This window comes from Hakea prostrata, chromosome 7, assembly GCF_041222555.1.
Source record: "Hakea prostrata isolate BN-2017 chromosome 7, UWA_Hpros_2, whole genome shotgun sequence".
Classification (NCBI taxonomy): domain Eukaryota; kingdom Viridiplantae; phylum Streptophyta; class Magnoliopsida; order Proteales; family Proteaceae; genus Hakea; species Hakea prostrata.
In genome coordinates this window covers 59,396,436-59,418,963 of record NC_142606.1, presented here as the reverse complement: position 1 = coordinate 59,418,963, position 22,528 = coordinate 59,396,436, and the positions used below count along the sequence as shown (strand labels likewise).

The window sequence follows — 22,528 nt, the reverse complement described above, 5'->3', positions numbered from 1 at the left end:
TTCCTCTTGGAATACGACGGTATTCCATGAAGCTCGAGCGTTCCCTTGTTATGTGTTCTGTCGCATCTGAATCAACAATCCACAAAGGATTTAGTTTAGCAAGCATAGTAGAACTTGTTACATAACAAGATGAGGTATAACACACAGTACATATCTCTTGCTCAGTGCAATCATGAGCAAAATGACCAGGCTTTCGGCACTTGAAGCAAATCAAAGCTGATTTCTTCTTGCCAGCACTAGTCCCCCTTGAACGCTTGGGGCCACTCTTGTTTTTGTTCCCACCCTGGTTACTTTGCTTGGACAGCCGAGGTTGAGCTTTCTCTCTCTTGCGCTTGAAGCCTGCACCCTTACTAGTGCTAGCTTCAGCAGCAAATACATCAGTTTGAGGGGCATCAGCCAACATCCGATCCTCATCAAGCTCAAGGTGCTTGGCAGCTTGATCGAAAGTCTTGACCTCATCAGCATGAGTCAAGAAGATCTTCATATGCTCCAAAGTCTTTGGCAATGACCTGATGACTACGGAGACATGCTCCTCATCAGTCTTCTGGCGCCCACATGCGCTCAACTCACTAATCATGTTAGACATGATGGTTATATGCTGCCTCATGGTGTGACCCTGGCGCATCTTATAACCGTCAAAGGTGAGTCCAAGCTGGCGGCCTCTTGTGGTGGAAGTCCCTCCATACTGGAACTTCACAGCCTCCCACAAAGACTTTGCAGTCCTATGCTTCTCATAACGAAGCATCAAGTCATCCCTCATGGAGCTCAGGATTGTAATCCTGGCTACCCGGTCTTTCCTCTTCCAAGCATTGTATGTATCAAGGTCCCTGCGATGCTATGCAGTGGTACCTTCCTCAGGTGGGTTCATGGTCTGGTTTATGGTCTCCAGCATATCCTGCTCTTCCAGGAGATATTGCACCTTTCGGTGCCAGAGGTCATAATTCCTCTCATTTAGCTTATCTCCTTTAGTGAGGTCAGCAACAATGCTCTTGGTAGCAGCCATTTTTTCTAGAGATATTACATACAAGAATGAGTTCAATAAATCTTGCATAAAACACAACTCATGCAACAACAAATCACACTAGCATAGTCAACCTATGTGATAAGCACTTAAACCAAAAGAGATGCTAAAAAACATTCAATCAAATTCTCATGCAAACCCACATAGACTTATACACTAGCTTCATTATGTGCAAGAAACATGATTGATAGACCCATAAATAAAAAATAGTTTTATTAAAATAAAACATGCAATCATGTTCAAGCTATGAGGTGGTTCACACAGAACACTTCTACCTCATTAGCTCCCATTAGGCCCTTAATGCTCAAACATCACATAGATTGTGAGCCATAGATTAGGCCTTTAATGCTCAAACATCACATAGATTGTGAGCCATAGATTAGGCCTTTAATGCTCAAACATCACATAGATTGTGAGCCATAGATGTCCAATAAATAGAAACACATTCAAAATTGGACAAAAAACTCAAACGGATTCTGAGACGGATCACCGTCTGACAATCCGTCTGAGACAGATTCTGAGACGGCTCTCTGTCTGGGAGTTCATCTGCCTAGACGAACTGCCGTCTCACCAGACGGACAGTCCGTCTGGCATTATGTGACCAGACGGATTCTGAGACGGCGCATCGTCTAAGAGTCCGTCTGGCTTATGTGACCAGACAGATTCTGAGATGGCGCACCATCTGAGAGTCCGTCTGGCTTCTGTGACCAAACGGATTCTGAGACGGCTCACCGTCTCAGCATCCGTCTGGTACACAAACATCAATTCCCCATCGAACGATATTTTTTTTTTCAAAGAAAAAACATCCACGAACACATGGAAAAAAATCCAGCATTAAATCTTAACAAAAATTATCATCAATTCATGCAAATCTTCATTAGGGAAATTCACACTTGGATCCGAATCAAAATTAAGGGTTTCAAAAAACCCTATCACTTCTCCCATGGGTTTCGTATTAAACCCTGGATTCTCCGTAAACCGTTGATCCTCCCATTGAATCCATATAATAAAATTAAACAATGGGGAGGAACAAAAAAATGTCGGAACCAATGGCTCTGATGCCAATGTTGGTAATACTTCATATATCAATATTGTTTAATTGACGGGGGAAAGATTCCTTACCCGGATTCGCTTTCCCTTACTTGAAGTATTCACAGCGGAAGTCTAGATCCACGTTCTCGTTCAACCACCAAAGCTCTACCGGGGCGATTCCACAATCACTAGGAAAGAAAAAGCTTCCTTGGCCTGCGATTCTATGAGAGAGGGAGAGAGAGATGGAGCCGTTGTTTCTCTGAGATTCGCTCGTACGAATGAATCACACACTTACTCACTAATGCGGTGATTACCAAAATATATAACCCTATTTTGTAACCGCCCTAATAGTGAGTTTCCAATATTGCCCTTGGGCATTTAATTTATTAATCATATTAATAAATTCCAACAAGTCCAATGAACATCACAAGGATGACTCATAAACCCTACAAAGTAGCCCAATAACATAGGCTAAATCCGGCCTAGAACAGACCATAGCTTACATAAGAGATCCAACACAAGTTTGATAAGTTTTTTTTTAGTTAAAACAGCATTGAAATAAGATTTCAACTTAAAATGTGCACCCAAAGGAGTATCAACAACTCTATAATTTGCACTTCCAACGCTAGTAATCAATTTATGCAAGTAACCTACTTGAGACAAAGTGAGAAAGTCATTAGATCTATCTCTACATATATCAATACCAAGATTCTCCTTGCAGCCCCTAAATCCTTGATTTCAAACTCAGATTTAAGAACATTCTTCAACTTATAAATTTGAAATTTATCTTTGCAAGCGATGAACATATCATCAACATACAACAAGAGATAAATAAAAGCATGAGGTTTGAATTTACAATATTACTCACAATGATCATAACTAGCTTCTCCTAAACTTATTCTTAAGCATAAAAGCATCAAATCTCTTGTACCATTGTCTTGGAGATTGTTTCAACCCATACAAAGATCACAAACAACAAACAAACCTTTCCTTCATCTCCTTTCGTTATAAAACCCTTAGTTTGACTCATGAAAATTTGTTCCTCAGGTCTACCATTCATAAAGGCATCCATTTGTTCCAACTCAAGGTCAAATATAGCAACAATATACAAAAGAACCCAAAATTGAAGTACATCTAATCACAGGTGAGAACACCTCCTTATAATCAATACCTTCAGTTTGGGAATATCCTTTACCTACTAACCTAGCCTTAAACCTAGGTTTTTCAATTCCTGAAATTCCAGACTTAAGCTTATAAACCCACTTACAACCAATGACTTTATTACTCTTGGGTCTATTCACAAGCTTCCAAGTTTCATTCCTAACTAAAGAGTCCATCTTTTCTTCCATGGCAACTAGAAAGCTCACTTTCACTCATATAGCAAACCTAGAATGCTTCCTAATCTCTCTTCTTGCCCTATCCCTAGCTAAGAGATAATTATATAGGGGTTCTTCTTCAACATCTTCTTGTTTAACTTCCAAAGACCCACTAGGAGAGTCCAAATCAATAGGATCAGGGGTATCAAGATCCATACTAGGCCTACCCTCAAACTCCACCTCAATAAGACTACCATCAAGGTCTTGGGTAATACGTTCTCTACTAGAAGACTTAGGTTTAACAAACTCCACTTTATTAAACCTAACATCTCTACTAACTATTACTTTCTTGCTTTCAAGACCCCACAACCTATAACCCTTAACTCCATTAGGATAACTTAAGAACAAACACTTTCTACCCTAAGGCTCCAACTTTCCCTTACTTTGGTGGACATAAGTTACACACCCAAAAGGTTTTAAAATACTATAATCACAACCAGCTTTAGATCACTTACTTTTAGGAGTTTCAAAGTCTATAGAGAAATTTGGAGACCTATTAATGACAAAATAGGCTTTACTAGCAGCCTCAAACCAAAACCTCTTACTTAGGCTAGACTCAATGACCATACACTTCACTCTATGTCTTTTAATAGCATATTCTTTACAAAAATCAAGAAAATTTTCATTACAAAACTTAAGTCTATTATCAGTTCTAAGTTTCCTTATCTTCTTATCAGTTTGATTTTCAATCATCACTTTTCATTCAAGAAACTTATCAAATACAATAGATTTATCTCTAAGAAAATACAACTACACCATCCTAGAGTAATCATCAATAATAGATAAGAAGTATTGTGCACTTGAGAGGGAAGGGAAACATTGGGAGAACCCCACAAATTAGAATGCATATAGTGATTATTGTCAAGCACATGAGAGGTCTTATAAGTAGAATGAGAAAATTTACCTTTTATGGAGCTTATCCATGGCACAAATGTCACAAAATTTTAAAGTTTATGATTTATTCAGTTTCAAGTGACCATTTCTACACAAATAACCTAGGCCTTTGCTACTATAGGACCTAGTCTTTTATGCCACAACTCCACTTCACTTAGTTGTTTGCTAACAATAGAAGCAGCCCCAAGAATCACATTCCCATTGAGAAAATAGAGTCTATTCCTCAATTCAGTAGTCAAGACCATTTCATTTTCCCTCACAACCCTAAGACAACTATCTTTAGAACAAGAATGACAACCTTTGTATCGAATTGATAACAAATTCCTTAAACGAGGGACAAGTCTAACTTGCTCTAGGTCCCTCACTTTCCCATCATCCAACCTCAATCTTATAGAACCAATACCCTCAACTTCACATGCTTGGTCATTTCCTATAAGAACCTTACCACCTTTGATGGGCCTAAAGGTCACAAAACACTCTCTTCTAGGAGTCATATGGAAAGTACACTCCGAATCAAGGATCCAATTCTATGGTTTAGAATTTAGTCAAGCAACTAGTGCATCACTAGTAATATTAGCTACATTAGTAGCTTCATTTATCTCATCATCATTCTTCTTTTGCTTTATCAATCTTTCCCAATAGTTCTTCCTAATATGCCCCTCTTTCTTACAATAATAACAAACTTTTCCCTTTGCCTTATTGTTATTATTACCACTTTTATAATTCTGATTATTATTGTTGTTATTCTTACCCACAAACTTTTTCTTATTTTCAAGGTTAATCCTAATTTCAGAATTTCCAATCAAACCCTCACCAGCAGCTTTACCTTTCTTTTCAGATTTCACCTCTATGTCCCTAATCTTAAGAGCTTCCATCACATCATCAAGAGTCACAGATTCTCTACCATATTTAATAGAATTCTGTATACTAACATGAAATCAGATAAATAATTTAGCAGTAGGACAACAAGTGTATTATTAGATAGCTCTTCATTAAGATCAGCTAAATCACATGATATTTTATAGAATTCTTCCATATTATCACACAGATTTAGAAGGATCCATTCTGAAACTAAATAGTTGTTCTTTTAACAAGGCGATGGTAGGTAGGGATGGGGTCATGTATAATTCTTCAAGTTTAGCCCATACCTGATTAGCTTCAGTACAATCCCTTACTCTTCTCATAACATTATTTCCCAAATGTAAAATCAAGTTACTATGGCAAAACTCCATCATATCAGCCTTTTCATCATCAATCATTGAAGAGGGGAGTTTATCAATACTTTTCAAAGCCTTATGGCAGTGGTTTTGTACAAGTATTGCATGCATTTTATTTCTCCAGACAACAAAGTCTCCTTTGCCTTCATACTTGTCAAGCTCATATCGGGTAGGAGCCATGGCAAAGAAACAAACAAGGAAATAATTAAGAATACAAATTTCAAAGCCAATTACATCAAGTAATTTTAATATCAGAGTACTGAACTACTGATAAAACTCAAAATAACAGTCTAGAAGTTTTTTTATACACAAGGTACTAGTACATTTAACAACAGACCAATTACAAAATCAATCAAGAGAAACATGCTTAAAAATGCCTGAATCTATCAGCAGAAGATATAAACAACAAAAAACCCCAAATTAGATATGCAGTTCACAGTATGTGTTCCATGACTGTATATTGATTCGGTACAAAATGATTCAGATATTCAGTACCGTATTAATGCAGTATGATTCATTTAAATCATTTTGTTCATATTACTGTCGTACCATTTATCAAATAACACAACTATATCAAACCGTTTTAAATGATATTTATTCAATATGACATAAGCAAGATGATGTTTTTCAGTATTATAAGCAAAGATGATGTTTAAAGCAAGTATTTATATTTGAAAGGTCTTTGATTCCGTGTGAGCATTACATATTAGATCAGATTTCTCATCTGGTCAATAATGGTAATCTTTCACCCAAAAATTAAAAAAAAAAAAAAAAAAAAAAATTGGAAAATTGAAGGCGTGGGATTCCACCTTTATTGAACCAAAAAAATGATACCATCTTAATTAGGATTTGAAAACGATCTATTGTTTAGATGACCAATTCCAATGCTATAGAGAACAATCATGCTTCCAGTTTAGTCCCACATTGGGAACTTCATCTAAAGTTGTTATCTCATAAGGTCATGTCTCCAATGGATTGAATGCCGAGCTCTGTAGTGAGAGCTTGTAACCAAGGGGGCAATAAGGTGATTGGACGCTAGTACAGCTCTTGTTGGGTCGGATTCAACGGTACAGTTTCTGGCTTGCCCGTTCCAAGTGAGGAGTTGAGCCATGTGGTTTAGGCGAAGGCTTGGACTTCGTGGCTCTTAGAGTGGAGGGCAATGCGTCAGGCTGGTTTCACAGAGCAGCGATAACCTCCCGCTCCTAACGGTGGAAGGATTACAAGCTGGTGTGCCTTGAACCCATTGTGCCCCAAGAGGTGTCTCCAGTCGGACAATCACTTTTTTATTTTTATTTCCTAAGAATCCTTCCAAATGGGACAACTTCCCCCAACCATAACACAGAAGGCTATAATTTCTATTTTCAAAGTTCCCAAAATGGATAAAATGACCATAATGCCCAAGCCTATAACTTCTATTTTCTGGAGGGCACTTGAACCAGTACGTTATGTTTGACCGTCAAGGAGAAAGATCCCCTTCGAGAAGACGCAACATAACTCCTCCTAGGTAAATGGATGAATCTAGAGGAAAGGCCCCAACAACTTCTAGGGACGAGGATCTTCCAAAGATTAACACAATCTTTGGGAGACCTACTCCTGAGTCTCTCTGCCAAGCTAAGAGATGTCTGCATGTGGTAGGTGTTGTTGAGCCCTCTAAGAACACATGTTTTGTTCACTATAAACCTAATACTTTTGTTGTAAAAGAGTTAGTGGATGTTCGCACTTCACATGATGATGTCGTAGTCATTAAGGTTAGGTTGGCCAACCATATGGTCTATAGAGTATTGGTGGACACTGGTTCATCAACGGATATTCTATCTCTAGATGCTTGCAGTCATCTCAGGATAGACCAAGAAGCCTTGACGCCAAGTGCAACCTTTCTTTATTTTTTCATGGGAAGTTCCACCACCGTAGAGGAAAATATCCAACTTGATATGATGGTGGGGACTTATCCCCGTCAAGTGAAACTACCTACCATATTCATGGTTGTGCGCAATGTTTCAGCCTACATCATCATTCTTGGGAGATCGACACTAAGTGCGTTGGGAGCTATAGTCTCTCCCAGAAATATGATGACAAAGTTCCCAATTGAGGAAGATGTTGGCGCCTGTAAGACTGACCAAAGATAGTCCAAGAACTGCTACTTCAACTTCATCCAAAAGCAACCATCAATACCAATTGGTGGCATTGATTCGACAGTTAAGGTACGGGATGATAGAGGTGAGAACTAGATGCAAAGGGGAGAGTCAGTGGAAACTCTTCAGAGAGTCCTGTTAAGTGTTTCAAACCCAGAGCATGGAACCATGATAGGTTCTGAGCAAGGGGAGGAGTTTAAATGGAAGCTGGTAGTGTTTCTGGCACAAAATGCATATGTCTATGCTTGGACAGCAAAGGACATGCTAGGTATTGATTGAAGTGTATGTGAGCATAAGTTGTGGATTGCTAAGGGGGTAACACCAGTTATCCAAACAAGGAGGAACTTCTCCCTTGAGAAACATCAAGCCATTCAAATAGAAGTGGATTAACTAGAGAAATCTGGTTTTATTCATCCCATCGAATGTCCCACATGGCTGAAAAACATAGTGGTGGTGAAGAAGGCGAATGGGAAGTGGAGGATGTGCACTGACTATATTGATCTCAACAAAGTGTGTCCCATAGATTGTTTTCCATTGCCAAGGATTGATTTGTTGATTGATGCCACTGCTAGTTATGAGATATTGAGCTTCATGGATGCTTATTCAAGGTACAACTAAATTCTAATGAATCCATAAGACGAAGTTCACTCCGCCTTCATGACCAGCAGAGAAAGTTACTATTATACTGTTATGCCATTTGGTCTCAAAAATGCTGGAGCCACTTATCAAAGAGCTGTGAAACAAGATCTTTTGCCAACAGATTGGGCATAACGTGAAAGTTTATGTTGATGACATGTTGGTGAAAAGTGTAAAGCAAAGTGATCACATCATTGATTTGGCACAAGTCTTTGTGGTTCTTAGAGCACAGAAAATGTGTCTCAACCCCGAAAAGTGAGCTTTTGGAGTTTCTTTTGGAAAGTTCCTAGGCTTTATGGTTTAAAAAATTGGCATTGAGACTAATCCGGAGAAAATTAGGGCTATCCTTGAGATGCAGCCCCCAGGAACAATGAAAGAGGTACAATTTTTAACTAAAAGAATAGCTGCACTCAGCCGTTTCATTTCACATTATGGAGATAAGAGCTTGCCTCTCTTTGCGGCTTTGAAGTCTCTCAGTCAATGACTGGGACAACTTGAAATGAAGAATGTCAAAAGGCTTTTGAAGACTTCAAACTTAAGTTAAGTACTTCACCTTTGCTTACTTGTTTGGTCCTTGGGGTGGAACTTTTGTTGTATTTGGCAAAAGCTGTAAGCTCAGTTTTAGTTCAAGAAGAAAAGGGCGTCCAAAAACCTATTTATTATGTGTCACATGTTTTACTCAAGGCTGAGTCTAGATACCCAGAGATAGAAAAGCAAACTCTTGCTGTAATGGTATCCATTAGGAAGCTCACACCATACCAGTAACTGTGTTAACCAATGTCCCCTTAAAAAAGACCCTACACAGCCCATATTTGGCGGGAAGAATGGTGTCTTGGGCGAGAGAATTGAGTGAACACCAAGTTGATTTTAAACCCAAGACAACTATCAAAGGCCAGCCCTTAGTTGATTTTGTGGTGGAATCCTGTACTGGATGAACTTCATATCAAGAGCCTGAGACGTCCTTAGAAACCTGGACATTTTTTGTGGATGGAGCTAGTAATGCAGCAGCGAGTGGAGTTGGTTTAATGTTATAGAGCCCAAATGGCTTCGCAATCAACTATGCACTTCATTTCACTTTCCCAACAACTAACAATGTTGCTAAGTATGAAGCGTTGGTGGCTGGCCTGTGGTTAGCACAATCCGTGTGTGTCAAGAGCATTGCAGTTTATAGCAATTCATAGCTCAAAGTGAACCAGGTTCAGGGAATTTATAAGGTCAGAGAGGGAAGAATGTCTCAATATTTGGATAAAGTTAATGACTTGAGGGTTCATTTCTTGAACTTTGTCATCACTCAAATTCCTAGGGAAAGTAATGTTAAAGCTGATATATTAGCCAAATTAGCTTCAGTTGGATTTGAAGATATTGAGGCTTCAGTTTATCAAGAAGAACTTTATGAACCAAGTATTGAGGAGTTAGAATTGATGGATATAGATGAAAAGGAGCCATCTTGGATGGATCCCTTAATCTCTTATCTCAAGAGTGATTATTTGCCAAAGGATAAGGAACATGCTTGCACCATCAGGAGGAGAGCATCAAAATTCATGATGGTAGAGGGTGCACTTTACAAACAATCACTTGAGGGACCTCTCTTGAAATGCATAGGTCCTTGCAGGGGCTCAATACGCCTTAGCTGAAGTCTATGAGGGTATTTGCGGAGGACATATGGGAGACAAAGCCTTAGCTTTCAAAATCCTAAGGCAAGGAACCTATTGGCCCCCTATGCTTAAAGATGCACGCCTTGTCAGGTACATTCTCTTGTTCAGAGGACTCCACAGTACCATTGATATCAATCTTGAGTCTAGTTCCTTCCGCAAGGTGGGGAATGGACATATTAGGTCCTTTTCCCCCTGCATCAACAAGAAGAAAGTTTCTTATAGTGGCCATTGATTATTTTACTAAGTGGGTAGAAGCTGAACTTGTGGCCTCCATAACAGAAAAGAAAATGGAGAAGGTTTAACCAAAATCATCTACAAGTTTGGTCTTTCAAAGATACTCATAACAGATAATGCAACACAATGTGATAATTCAGATTTTAAGGAGTTTGGTCAGAAGTATCAAATTGACTTCAGAAGAGCAGCAATCCCTTATCCGCAATGTAATGGTCAAGTTGAAGTTACTAATAGGACCTTGCTTGATGGGATTAAGAGGATATTGGAGGAAAGCAACAAACAGTGGTTGGAGGAGTTATACCATGTTCTATGGGCCTATAGGACCTCTTCAAGAATTCCAACAGGGGAGACCCCCTTTAAGTTATCCTATGGAACTGATGCCTTAGTTCCTGTGGAGGTGTTAGCAAACTCTTTAAGGTCATCTCAATATAGTGAAAAGGAAAATGAAGAGGGTATTAGGGCCAATTTGGAGTTTCTGGATGAAGTTCGAGAAGCTGCTTTCTGCTAAAATGTGGCTTATCAGAAAAAGTTTGCCAAATACTACAACTCTAGAGTACGAAGCAGGACTTCTAGAGAGGTGATTTAGTGCTCTGTCAATCAGATATCTCTAATCCAAGGGGGAGAAATAAGTTGTCTCCTCGATGGGACGGTCCTTACCTAGTGGTTCGTGAGCTTCAACGGGAAACTACAAGGTTACCGATCCTAGAACCAATAAGCCACTTACTCGTGCATGGAATGCCATGCATTTGAGAAAATTTTATCAACAAAATTATGTCATGTGACAAGTTACTTGTCAGCATGTCTCTTATTCCAAGAAGTGGCTACTCGAACACTCACCGGGTACACATACTTAGTGAATTTTGCCTTTCGTTTTCCTATTCTTTCTGGCGTTTGACTAGCCAATTATTTAGTATGTCAAGTTACTCAACCTATGGAGAGTAGTAGTCTTGGAGAAATAGCATGACATAGAGGATTTATACAGTGTTGATGCAATTGAAAAAAGAGATCTAATTGTCATTAAAGTGAAAAATATACATGAATATAAGGATTTGGTTCACTAAAAGTTATAGACATCAGAAAGTGAGCAAGAAAATGGACCTTCATACAGTAGTGGCAATGGTTTTTGGCTCTTTAGGGCCAATCTTTGGTGCCTTGGAAGCAACCGGATGGCTTCCGTCTTTCATTTCAGGGCCCGTTGGAGGCGCCTCTTCCATTTTTTCTTCAGGAAGACTTTCCTCCACCACATATGGAAAGGGCGTAAAAGGGGGTAGTCCTTATGGAAACAGACCTTGAGAGGTTGAGGGGGCTGGAGTAGGGATCGTGGGAGGATCCATACTGTCACATCCACCCAGCCGGTACCCTATCTGGCATACCCGAGTGTGTGATCCACAATCCACAAGATCCAGTAGTTAGAGAAATAAACCTCCCACATTCACAACAATATAATCAAGAACATGACTAAATCAATGTTAACAATATTATTCAATGAATCAAGGTAAAGTAATGAGATATTCATCAGAGTGTGGAAAAGATACTAATAGACATATAAATCAAAAGTAGAGTGAGGCGGAATCTCACTCCACGAGTACAGCGGAATGTAGTTTGAAAATCAAATGGGATTACAATTGATTCTAAAGACAAGAAATAAAGATATATTCTAAACTAGAGTCTTTTCTACTTTACAAAAGATGTCCTCATAGACATAGACTTCATCGATGATGCATAGACTTCATCGATGATGCTTAAACGCTCCCACTCCACAGTAGGGCTAATCCTGGTATCTCGAGGGATCCTCACAGTAATCTTCGTAGTCGCCAACATCTTGCGTATGGTACGCTCTTCATCTTGCGCTTCCTCATATTGCGCTTCATAGCCATCAAAACCTGTAGAATAGTCTAACAAAAGATATTGTACAAAAAGGAATGAGTTTCAAAGAAACTCAGCAAGGCAAGTTATTCCATAATAGCATAAATAACATAGTATCACAAACAAAGCATAAGATGATATGATATGAGGCAACAATGTATGTATGAGTCTAACTCTATGTATGCTGGTCTCTATAGGCAGACATGCTTTAAGTCATAGCACCACACTTCTTTGGGTAGGTCTCATCACACATTGCCGGTTGGTAGTGGGTCCTTCATCCATCTTGGACAATCCATGGTTAGGGGTTAAGTCACCTCTCTCTCACATCACCGTTTGGTCTAAGTATTGGCGCATGTCAAGGTAAAGCCTAGCCCAATGCAAGTCTTCTACTTAGTCATATCAACTCAGATCCAGATACGTCCATTCCTCCCCTCTCGGGATCCTTTCCGGTATCCTTCACACTAGAGTCAGCGTATCCGACTCTCTCAAATACGGACTCATCAACCCTATAGGTCATCCACATATAGTAAACGGGAAGCTCTCATGTCCTCTCACGGGTTGGTTACCGGTCTTGAACGCCCATGAGCCCAAGTCTATCCATATGCAACTCTACCCACAAATGGTCCCCACAATGTGATTCATGTCCCCTCACGGATATAACTCATCGGTCTTGAGCACCCATGAATCCCCATTGCTACCACGGGTCGTTCGGTCTCAATACCCTTCCGATTCGGGTCCGATATAACAGGGGTATAACCTAGCCAAACACTGCTAGACAAGTCCTAGATATGAAAACCAATAATCCGGGAAAGCGTCAAAGGGCAACATTGGAAATATCCCATACTACTCCCAATGAGGTCCAAGGACAGAAATGTCAAAAGGACATTCCCCAATCCCAAATCATTCCCAAGCAATCACAATCATAATTCAGTCATATCATCCACGACAAATATCACATCATATGAAAGAGTATAATAATACAAGATTAAATAAATAAGGAAACATACATGAGTAAGTATTCATACATAATCAAGTACATAAAGTAAATAAAGAAATAAGATCCTAATGTACTTGCAGCATTCATATCATAATAAAAACTAACATAACAGTAGCAAATCTAAGTAGTTCCCAAATTAGAAACTAAATCTATGCAAATCTATGTTAAAATGGTAACAACTTTCCTTACCTTAAATAGATCCGAGAATATTCCGGACGAACAAGAGGATGAATCCAAAGTTAGCAAATAATCCCTAAAATAGCATCACACAATCATTAGGAAGTAGTCCTAAAAGAATAAGCATGAATCAAATCAAATCGGACGAAGAAAACAGATTCTGCTGTTGCGGGTTGATTGGCTGAGTAGCATTGGCCAGTCGATCCAGGTAGTCTGCCCAAGGGCAAATCCGAAAGTAAAAAGGGAATCTTGATCCGAAACCTATGCTACACAAACCGGAATGCAACGAAACTTGGAGGGATTCTCTAACACATTAGTCTAAGCCTAGAAAGCATAATTTAGACATCAAACCACCATTAAAACATTACTTCCTAATTTAGAACCATAGTTTCTATTTTGGTAAAAATCATAGTTTTCATTGGAAACATGCTATGAATGAAAGAGATGAACTAGAGATGATTAGATCTCATTCTAGTACAAGAACACAGTAGATCAGAGGTATGAATAATCATAGAGAAGCATCTATAATGCTATAATGAATGAAAATAGGAAATATTATCATAGTTTAAGAAGAAATCATAAGAATCATGTTAGGAATGAATGAGATATCATAGTACAAGAGAATGAAAAGAGATTGTAAAGATATGACTACAAGGTTGCAGCAACTTCATCATAATCTCAGTTCAGAGATGAGAGTGATCATAGAAAGAATAAATCATTAACATAAAAGATAGATTACTAACCTTTAATTGAAGAACAAGAGAGAGAGTTTGCAAGATTGCAAGATTAGGTCTTCTTCTTCACTCTTGGAGGCTTGGAGATGGTTTCCCTTCGTTCTCTAGGTGTTATGGAGGCTAGGGATACTAAAATCACGAAGTCATGGGGTATATATAGCAAGATTCTCAAAACAGAAGATTCTGTTCGAGTTCAGCAACACTGGGTCGATTGGCTGGGTAGCATTGAGCACTCGACCCAAGCACTTGACCCAGGCTGATAGCAAAGCCAAAAATAGGGATTTGAGGGTCTTCCACTACTCGGAATCAAACGAAACTTTAAACACATATTCTATAACATACCTAGCATGGAAAAATGGCTTTAAATCATATCCCACCAAGCTCTAAAGTCATCAACTAATCTTCTCTTCATCATGGTGCAGTCTCTTCTCTATATCCAACACTGACTTCAAGTATGGGGCATTATCTTCAATCTCCATAGGTTCGGAGTCGAACACTATATCATCTACCAATATGGCCCATAGTTGACTTTCACTTCTACTTCGGGTCTTCGGACCTACAATCAAAGAGTATCCGGGTTAAGGTTAGGGCCGGGTTTCACATTCCCCCCTCCTTAAAAGAAATTTCTTCCTCGAAATTGAAAGTATACCTGAACTTCCAAAAAGATGAGGAAACTTCTCCTTCATATCATCTTCTTTTTCCCAAGACGCTTCTTCAGGGGTATGGTTCTTCCACTGAATCTTCACCAAAGGGATAGTTCGATTCCTTAACTGCTTGTCCTTTTTATCCAAGATTTTAACCGGTTCTTCCTTATAAGATAAATCAGCACAAAGTCCTTCAGGTTCTTGTTGTAGTATGTGATCTGGGTTCTCAACATACTTCCGAAGCATTGAAACATGAAATACATTATGAGTCTCAGCGAGTGACGGAGGTAAAGCCAAACGATAAGCAACTGATCCAATTCTTTCAAGAATCTCATAAGGTCCAATATAACGAGGACTAAGCTTTCCTTTAACATTAAACCTCATAACACCCTTCATAGGCGATACCTTTAGAAAAACGTTCTCACCAACTTGAAATTCCAAATCTGACCTTCTTCTATCAGCATAAGATTTTTGTCTTGACTAAGCAATCTTAATCCTTTCTCTTATCATATCTACCATCGCACTGGTAGCTTCAATCATTTCAGGTCCTAACACTTTCCTTTCTCCAGTTTCGGTCCAATACAGAGGTGTTCTACAAGTGTTTCCATATAAAGCTTTAAAAGGAGCCATGCCTATTGTAGACTGATAACTATTATTATAGGCAAACTCAACCAAAGCTAAATGTTCATCCCAATTACCACTCATGTCAACAACACACGATCTAAGCAAATCTTCCAAAATCTGAATTGTCCGCTCGAACTGTCCATCAGACTGAGGGTGGTGAGCAGTACTCAAATTCAACTGGGTTCCCAAAGCTTTTTGCAAACTATTCCAAAATCTTGAAGTAAATCTAGGGTCACGATAAGACACAATACTCACAGGCACTCCATGCAGACGAACAACATTGTCCACATAAAGCCTAGCTAACTTATCCATAGTGTGAGTAATCTTCATACGAATAAAATGGGCTGATTTGGTCAATCTATCAACAATTACCCACACAGTGTCATTACCTTTACTTGTTCGGGGCAAACTAGTCACGAAGTCCATAGTAATGTTCTCCCATTTCCAACCAGGCAAGGGTAAGGGCTGCAATAATCCAGATGGAGGTTGTCGAACAGCTTTAACACGTTGACAAGTCTCGCACTTAGCTACAAAATCTTCCACATCAAACTTCAATCCAATCCACCAAAAATGTTCTTTCAAATCCTTATACATTTTTGTACCTCCTAGATGTACGGTAAAGATTGACTGGTGTGCTTCCTTCAAAATTTCCTTTTTAACTTCGTCAACTGCAGGCACACAAAGTCTTCCTCTAAACAATAACGCACCATCCATAGGTATACTAAAATCAGGGTCCAAATCAGAATTTAAAGAAATCTTCTCTATCTTCTCTTTCAATTCCGGATCCGAATCTTGCAAGGCAACAATTCGATCCCTAAGGGTGGATCTTGCTGTCATGGCTGAAAGCACAACATCTGAACTTTGCGAAACAACTTCCAATTCAAAATCTGAAATTGACTTCAACAACGACTTGCTCATAGCATTCAAATCTAAATCCTTCTTGTTACTTTTCCTACTAAGAGCGTCCGCAACGACATTTGCTTTACCAGGATGATACTGGATATCACAATCATAGTCAGAGACTAATTCCAACCATCTTCATTGTCTCATATTTAACTCTTTTTGGGTAAATAAATACTTTAAGCTCTTTTGATCCGTGAAAATCGCAATCTTCTCACCATACAAGTAATGTCTCCAAATCTTTAGGGCAAAAACAACTGCTGCAAGTTCCAAATCATGAGTGGGATAATTCCGCTCATAAACCTTCAATTGTCTTGAAGCATAAGCTATCACCTTCCCATGTTGCATTAAAACACAACCCAAACCAATCTTAGACGCATCAGTATAGACTGTCAGACCACCGGAATTATCGGGTATAGTCAAAACCAGGGCACTTGTCAATCTATCCTTCAATTCTTGAAAATTCTTCTCACATGCGTCAGACCAAACAAACTTCTCTTCTTTCCTAGTTAGCATAGTCATAGGAGCAGCCAACTTAGAAAAGTTCTCAATAAACCTCCTATAATAACCAGCCAAACCTAAGAAACTTCTTATTTCAGACACCGTCTTCGGTCTTTCCCACTCGGCAACTGTCTTAACCTTGTCGGGATCGACACGAATACCTTAGGCTGAAACAACATGACCAAGAAATACCACTCTTGGAAGCCAGAAATCACACTTACTAAACTTGGCATACAACTTCTTATCTCTTAGTCTTTGCAAAGTAATACCAAGATGCTTCCGATGCTCTTCTTTGCTCTTTGAGTAAATCAAAATGTTATCGATAAATACAATAACGAACTTATCTAACACATCATGAAATACTCGATTCATCAAGTCCATAAACACTGCAGGAGCATTAGTCAAACCGAAAGGCATAACTCTAAACTCAAAATGACCATATCTTGTCCTAAAAACTGTCTTACAAATGTCACTAGCTTTTACCTTCAACTGATGATATCCAGATCTCAAATCAATCTTCGAGAACACTGCTGCACCTCTTAACTGGTCAAAAAGATCATCAATCCGAGGCAGCGGATACCTATTCTTAATGGTCAATTTGTTCAACTCACGGTAATCAATGCACATACGCATACTACCATCCTTCTTAACAAACAAAACCGGGCTCCCCAAGGCGATACACTAGGCTGTATATAACCTTTATCCGAGAGTTCATTCAGCTGGTCTTGTAGTTCTTTCAACTCGGTAGGCGCCATTCTATATGGAGCTTTAGATACCGAAGCGGCTCCCGGAATTAATTCAATCGAAAATTCCAACTCTCTATCCGGAGGTAATCCTGATAAATCATCCGGAAAGACATCCTTGAAATCACAAACAACTTCAACTTCTTCAAGCTTGTTTTTCACTTCCTTGTCTTCACTTTCAGCTACAGCACTTTCCACTAATGCACAAACTTGCATCAAAGCAGACAAAGTCTTCTTACTAATTCTTCCTTTATCACCTTGAAATTCAAAGGCTGAATTTCTACTAATCTGAAATTGAATTTTCCTCGAAGAACAAACAATTACAGCCTTATGGGCTGTCAACCAATCAATTCCAAGAATTACATCAAAATCTTTCATGTCAAGAATCACCAAATCGGCTTCCAATTTCTTCTTACAAATCATAACGGGACAATCTTCTATCATCTTATCTAGTTTCACAACTGATCTAGTAGGATTACTAATCATTAAACAACTAGACAAATTCTTAGGTATCAAGTCGGTCTTCCTAATGAATGCGGCGAGTCTAAATGAACGAATGAGATGCACCCGTATCAAACAATACAAATGCAGGAATAGAAGCGATTAACAAAGTACCTGTCACAACTTCATGACTTGCATCTTGTTCAGTACTAGATATACTAAACACTTTTCCGGGCACAAAGGCGTATACACTCTTTGCTACAAGAACATAGGGCTGATTAGGCTTCTTGGGACAAGTACGAGCAAAATGACCGGGCTGCTTACAAAAGAAACAAACCGGCGGTCCAACTGAAGGTACTACTACTGGAGACTTCGGACCCATAGGTCGAGGATTCACATTCACTGACTTAGCACTTGGAACATTCGCAATTTGTATGTTCCCACTGAATTGACGTTGCTGTCCAGCTGGTGAAAAACTAGCATTTTGGCTCACACTTCTAGGCTGAAAACTAGGAGTAGGATACGGAGTAGGCCTAACAAATCTTCTTTCCGAACGGTCAACCAAACCATTATTCCTTGGCTGCCACATCCTTTGCACACGTGTACTTTCTTTTTCAGTTTCTTCAATCTTCTTCGAAACTTGAACTACCTGAGCGTAGCTCTCAATCGGAATCACAGTCAAATAAGCCTTGATTGCAGGACGCAATCCCTTAAAAAACTTCTTTGCCTTGGCACAATCAGGTCTTACAGAATCAGGGGCAAAGTAAAATAATTCCTCAAACTTCTGTTGATATTCCAAAACAGACAAAAGTCCTTGAGTAAGGGCCATGAACTCAGCTTCCTTTTCATCTCCACTGCTTCAGGGAAATAGTTCTTACAAAATGCATCCTTGAAAATTTCCCAGGTTATTCCACCAACATGCAAGGTTTCCAAAATAGGACGAGTGGAGGTCCACCAAGCATCTGCTTCTTGCTGAAGCTTCTGTTCGGCAAACAAGATCTTTTGTACTTCAGAACACTGCAAGTGACGGAATGCTTTCTCTAATTCCCTCAGCCACTTGTTAGGAAACAAAGTGTCCTTAGTAATACCAGTGAAAGAAGGCACTTGCATCTTCAGAAAACTTTCCATCAGACGAGTATGAGAAGTTCCAGCTAACCTTTCCGCATTAGGAACTGCGGTAAGAGGAGTCCCATTCACACCAAGACGAGTCTCAAAGATGAAGAGTCATGAAACCCGTCATCATCTCGGTTGAACCGATTCGATCGCTGCTGCATGATGTTGCCCATGATGTTGGCAATATCACGAAAAACTGTTCACTTCCGGAGCATTAGGTATACCGGTCGTATTGTCACCATTCACATTAGTGTGCTGACCAGTACTACCATTAGGAGTATCTCCATGAAGTACTTCTTCCTCATTTCCAGTACTATTAGAACCAATATTGCGATTCTTTAGTACAACCATTCTGCAAAAATCAAAGTAAGTCAAAAAAACATCGAAAATTTCCAACATACCATCAATAACCACTTAACCTTAGTCTTAGCATATCCAAATAAGACTAAAAACATTATTTTAATCATTAAAAAGTCACCCAAGAATTATATATCAAAATCCCAAATTTATCCCAAATTTCCAAAATTTTTCACCTTGGGTCGAGTCTTCAATCCGACCCAATCAATCGACCCACACAAACAGTGCGCGAAAAACACCTTAAAAATCACATTTTTCATTTCATTCTCACTTCAAAACACCAAGCTTCGTGGGAGAGCTCTAGGGCAAGGTTCTCTAAAGTCTTCAAGAGTCATTCTAGGCCATCTAACTTCAAGAACAAGTCTTCAACATTCTTGCAACACCATCTAAGGTAAAATCTCTCATTTCCTTGCTTTACAACTTCTAAACTGAGATGCATTCTTCCAAATATCATGATTTACTTGTTAGGATTGCTAGGAAACATGTCTAGGAATGTATAGGAATGTGTTCTAGGTGATCTTAATACAATGCCATGTCTTTACAATGCTTGCTATCGATCTCATGGTTTCTTGCTAACGATTTCTCAACTGAAAACCCTCTTTTGAAAATCTTCTTTCATTTTCAAACCACAAAGAGTTTCGCCTTCAAATCAATTCCTACATTCTTGCAATGATATGATGAACATGCGTATCTAAATCGATTAAGCCAATTCCAAACTTCAAAAATCGCATTTTGACCTAATTTGAGAATTTTCCCCCTTTCTATGCTTGCTGAATTTTGTCCTTTAGATCATCAAATTGATAAGTTTTTCTCCAATAAAACATGCTAACCTACTATTCTAAGTATCATGCACATGCTAGTATGCTCAAACTGAAATTTCGCCAAAATAAAAAATTTCCGAAAATTACGAAAATACCCTTCATGCTGAAATTTTTGAAATTCTACTAATGTCAATTCTCTTCTTGTCTTCTTTACAACTATATTGACATCATGCCTCCTCGCGGATGACAGGGTGGGAGGAGAGGCGGAGCTAGAGGTCGATTCCACTTTGGAGCCGAGAGACGAAGTTAACCGCAGAGACTTATTCAATACACCCCGAGCGGAGTACTTATATGAGGCCTTCTTCGAGCGGTGCCACATTGAGTATGGTAGATTACTCAGGCTACGACAGCTTACCACATTTCGGATCCGTCAGAGATTCGATACGATGGAGTGGACGCATCTTTTCACTAAGGATCTTTCAGTTTATCTAGATTTAGTGAAGTTGTTCTATAGCAACCTTACATCAGTCGAGGAGGGTCGGAGACGAGGTCCATTCGAGTTGATCTTGGAGAGTCGAGTTCGAGAGACACGGATTCGATTTTCTACTAGCACATTGGCTGAGATCTTCAGAGTACCACACCATCCTCATGAGTGTGTATGGATACCGGCAGGGGCAGAGATAGATGCTTTCTTACTACCACATGAGCTTCATGAGATTTGCACCACACTCTGGAGAGATGACAGATGCTATATGCCATGGACCAATGCACAGATGTCAGATTCGGCTAGAATCATCGGTCGCATTGTAGGCCGCAACATCATCCCAAAGGCAGGGCATCACGAGAGAGTATCAGTGATGGATGCTCTACTGATTTACCGCATATATCAGGGTTTCGAGATTGATCTTTCCTTCATTATCCAGAACGTCATGCTAGAGGTCGTGACGTCACCGGGCATAAGGAACCTTTGCTTCGGTCGTCTACTCACACTTGTCTTCCAGCATTTCGGTGTGAGGCTGGAGGATACACCGATGCAGAGACGATTGCTTGGCTATGGCATTGGAACCAGGACTATTCGGCAGATGCAGATTACTCAAACTGAGAGGTCAGATGATGATGATGGTCTTGAGACTGATGAGGATGATGATGAGTCAGATGATGGTGATCAGGATGCAGGTCCAAATACAGATGACCAGCAGAGATGACATTGAGATGCGTGAGGCGGATCGGGTCAATCTAATATTCCCACATCATCACACTTTGAGACCGGAGGCCCTTCGCTAGCGGCGCCAGAGATCGGGAGTCGTGTGCACGATGCGCTCTATGACTTCCATGTTAGGGAGGATAGAGGCGAGACAGAGAGGATGGAGTCACAGCTTGACTCAAAGTTGTAGAGGATGTTAGAGCACCGAGAGAGCAGAGACAAGTAGTCTTATTAAGATTGTACTAGGATTTCCTTTTATGTTTCTCAAATGTAACTTGTTGTAGAACTTTCCTAAAATTAATGAAGTTCACTTTTGTTTCACCATCTTATTGTACATTATGCATTTCCTTTGTTGTATTAAGTGATGTTTATTAAATCAGAATTATTGTGTATTATTCAGAGTATATTATCCTTCACTTTTAAGTTTCTGATTCAAGTGTTCTATTATTCAATTCTAAGAATACTTGAGTCACTTTTAGATTTATGACTCGGGAATGTTCTATCATTGTTTCGTGGTTAGGATTTCACTTGGAACTATGGGCTCGTATACCACTCGTCACATCCACCTAGCCGGTACCCTATCCGGCATACCCCGAGTGTGTGATCCCAACATCCACAAGATCCAAGGTAGTTAGAGAAATCAACCTCCCACATTCACAACAATATAATCAAGAACATGACTAAATCAATGTTAACAATATTATTCAATGAATCAAGAGGTAAAGTAAAGAGATATTCATCGAGTGCCGGAAAGATACTAATAGATATATAAATCAAAAGTAGAGTGAGGCGGAATCTCACTCCACGAAGTCCGATGGAATGTAGTTTGAAAATCAAATGGGGATTACAACTGGGATTCTAAAGACAAGAAATAAAGATATATTCTAAACTAGAGTCTTTTCTGCTTTACAAAAGATGTCCTCATAGACATAGACTTCATCGATGATGCTCAAACGCTCCCACTCCACAAGTAGGGGGCTAATCCCCGGTAACAAGAGAGACCCACTCGAGGGATCCTCATGCACGGTAATCTTCGTAGTCACCAGCACCCTTGCGTACTGGCAAGCTCTTCATCTTGCTTCCTCATATTGAGCTTCCATAGCCATCAAAACCTCGTAGAAATAGTCCTTAAAAAAGATGTTGTACAAAAAGGAATGAGTTTCAAAGAAACTCGGCCAGGCAAGTTATTCCATAATAGCATAAATGACATAGTATCACAAACAAAGCATAAGATGATATGATATGAGGCAACAATGTATGTATGAGTCT

At 39.4% G+C, this 22,528-nt stretch overlaps 1 protein-coding gene and 1 non-coding gene across 2 annotated transcripts; both read left to right on the top strand.

Moving 5' to 3' along the window:
- The first annotated feature begins 6,521 nt into the window (after positions 1 to 6,521).
- On the top strand, positions 6,522 to 6,823 carry LOC149011515 (signal recognition particle RNA). Its single transcript, XR_016174912.1, has one exon.
- Positions 6,824 to 9,537: 2,714 nt separating this feature from the next.
- On the top strand, positions 9,538 to 10,705 carry LOC149011514 (uncharacterized). The gene is made up of 3 exons (XM_089162683.1): positions 9,538 to 9,855; positions 9,911 to 10,053; positions 10,243 to 10,705. The coding sequence occupies exons 1-3, from the start codon at positions 9,538 to 9,540 to the stop codon at positions 10,703 to 10,705; spliced, it is 924 nt and encodes a 307-aa protein (XP_089018809.1).
- Positions 10,706 to 22,528: the final 11,823 nt, after the last annotated feature.

Coding starts and splice junctions, on each gene's coding strand:
- LOC149011514 (XM_089162683.1), top strand. CDS start 9,538: ATGTCTCAATATTTGGATAAAGTTAATGACTTGAGGGTTCATTTCTTG. Junction 9,856..9,910: donor GAGCATCAAAATTCATGATG/GTAGAGGGTGCA, acceptor TGAAATGCATAG/GTCCTTGCAGGGGCTCAATA. Junction 10,054..10,242: donor AAAGATGCACGCCTTGTCAG/GTACATTCTCTT, acceptor CCTCCATAACAG/AAAAGAAAATGGAGAAGGTT.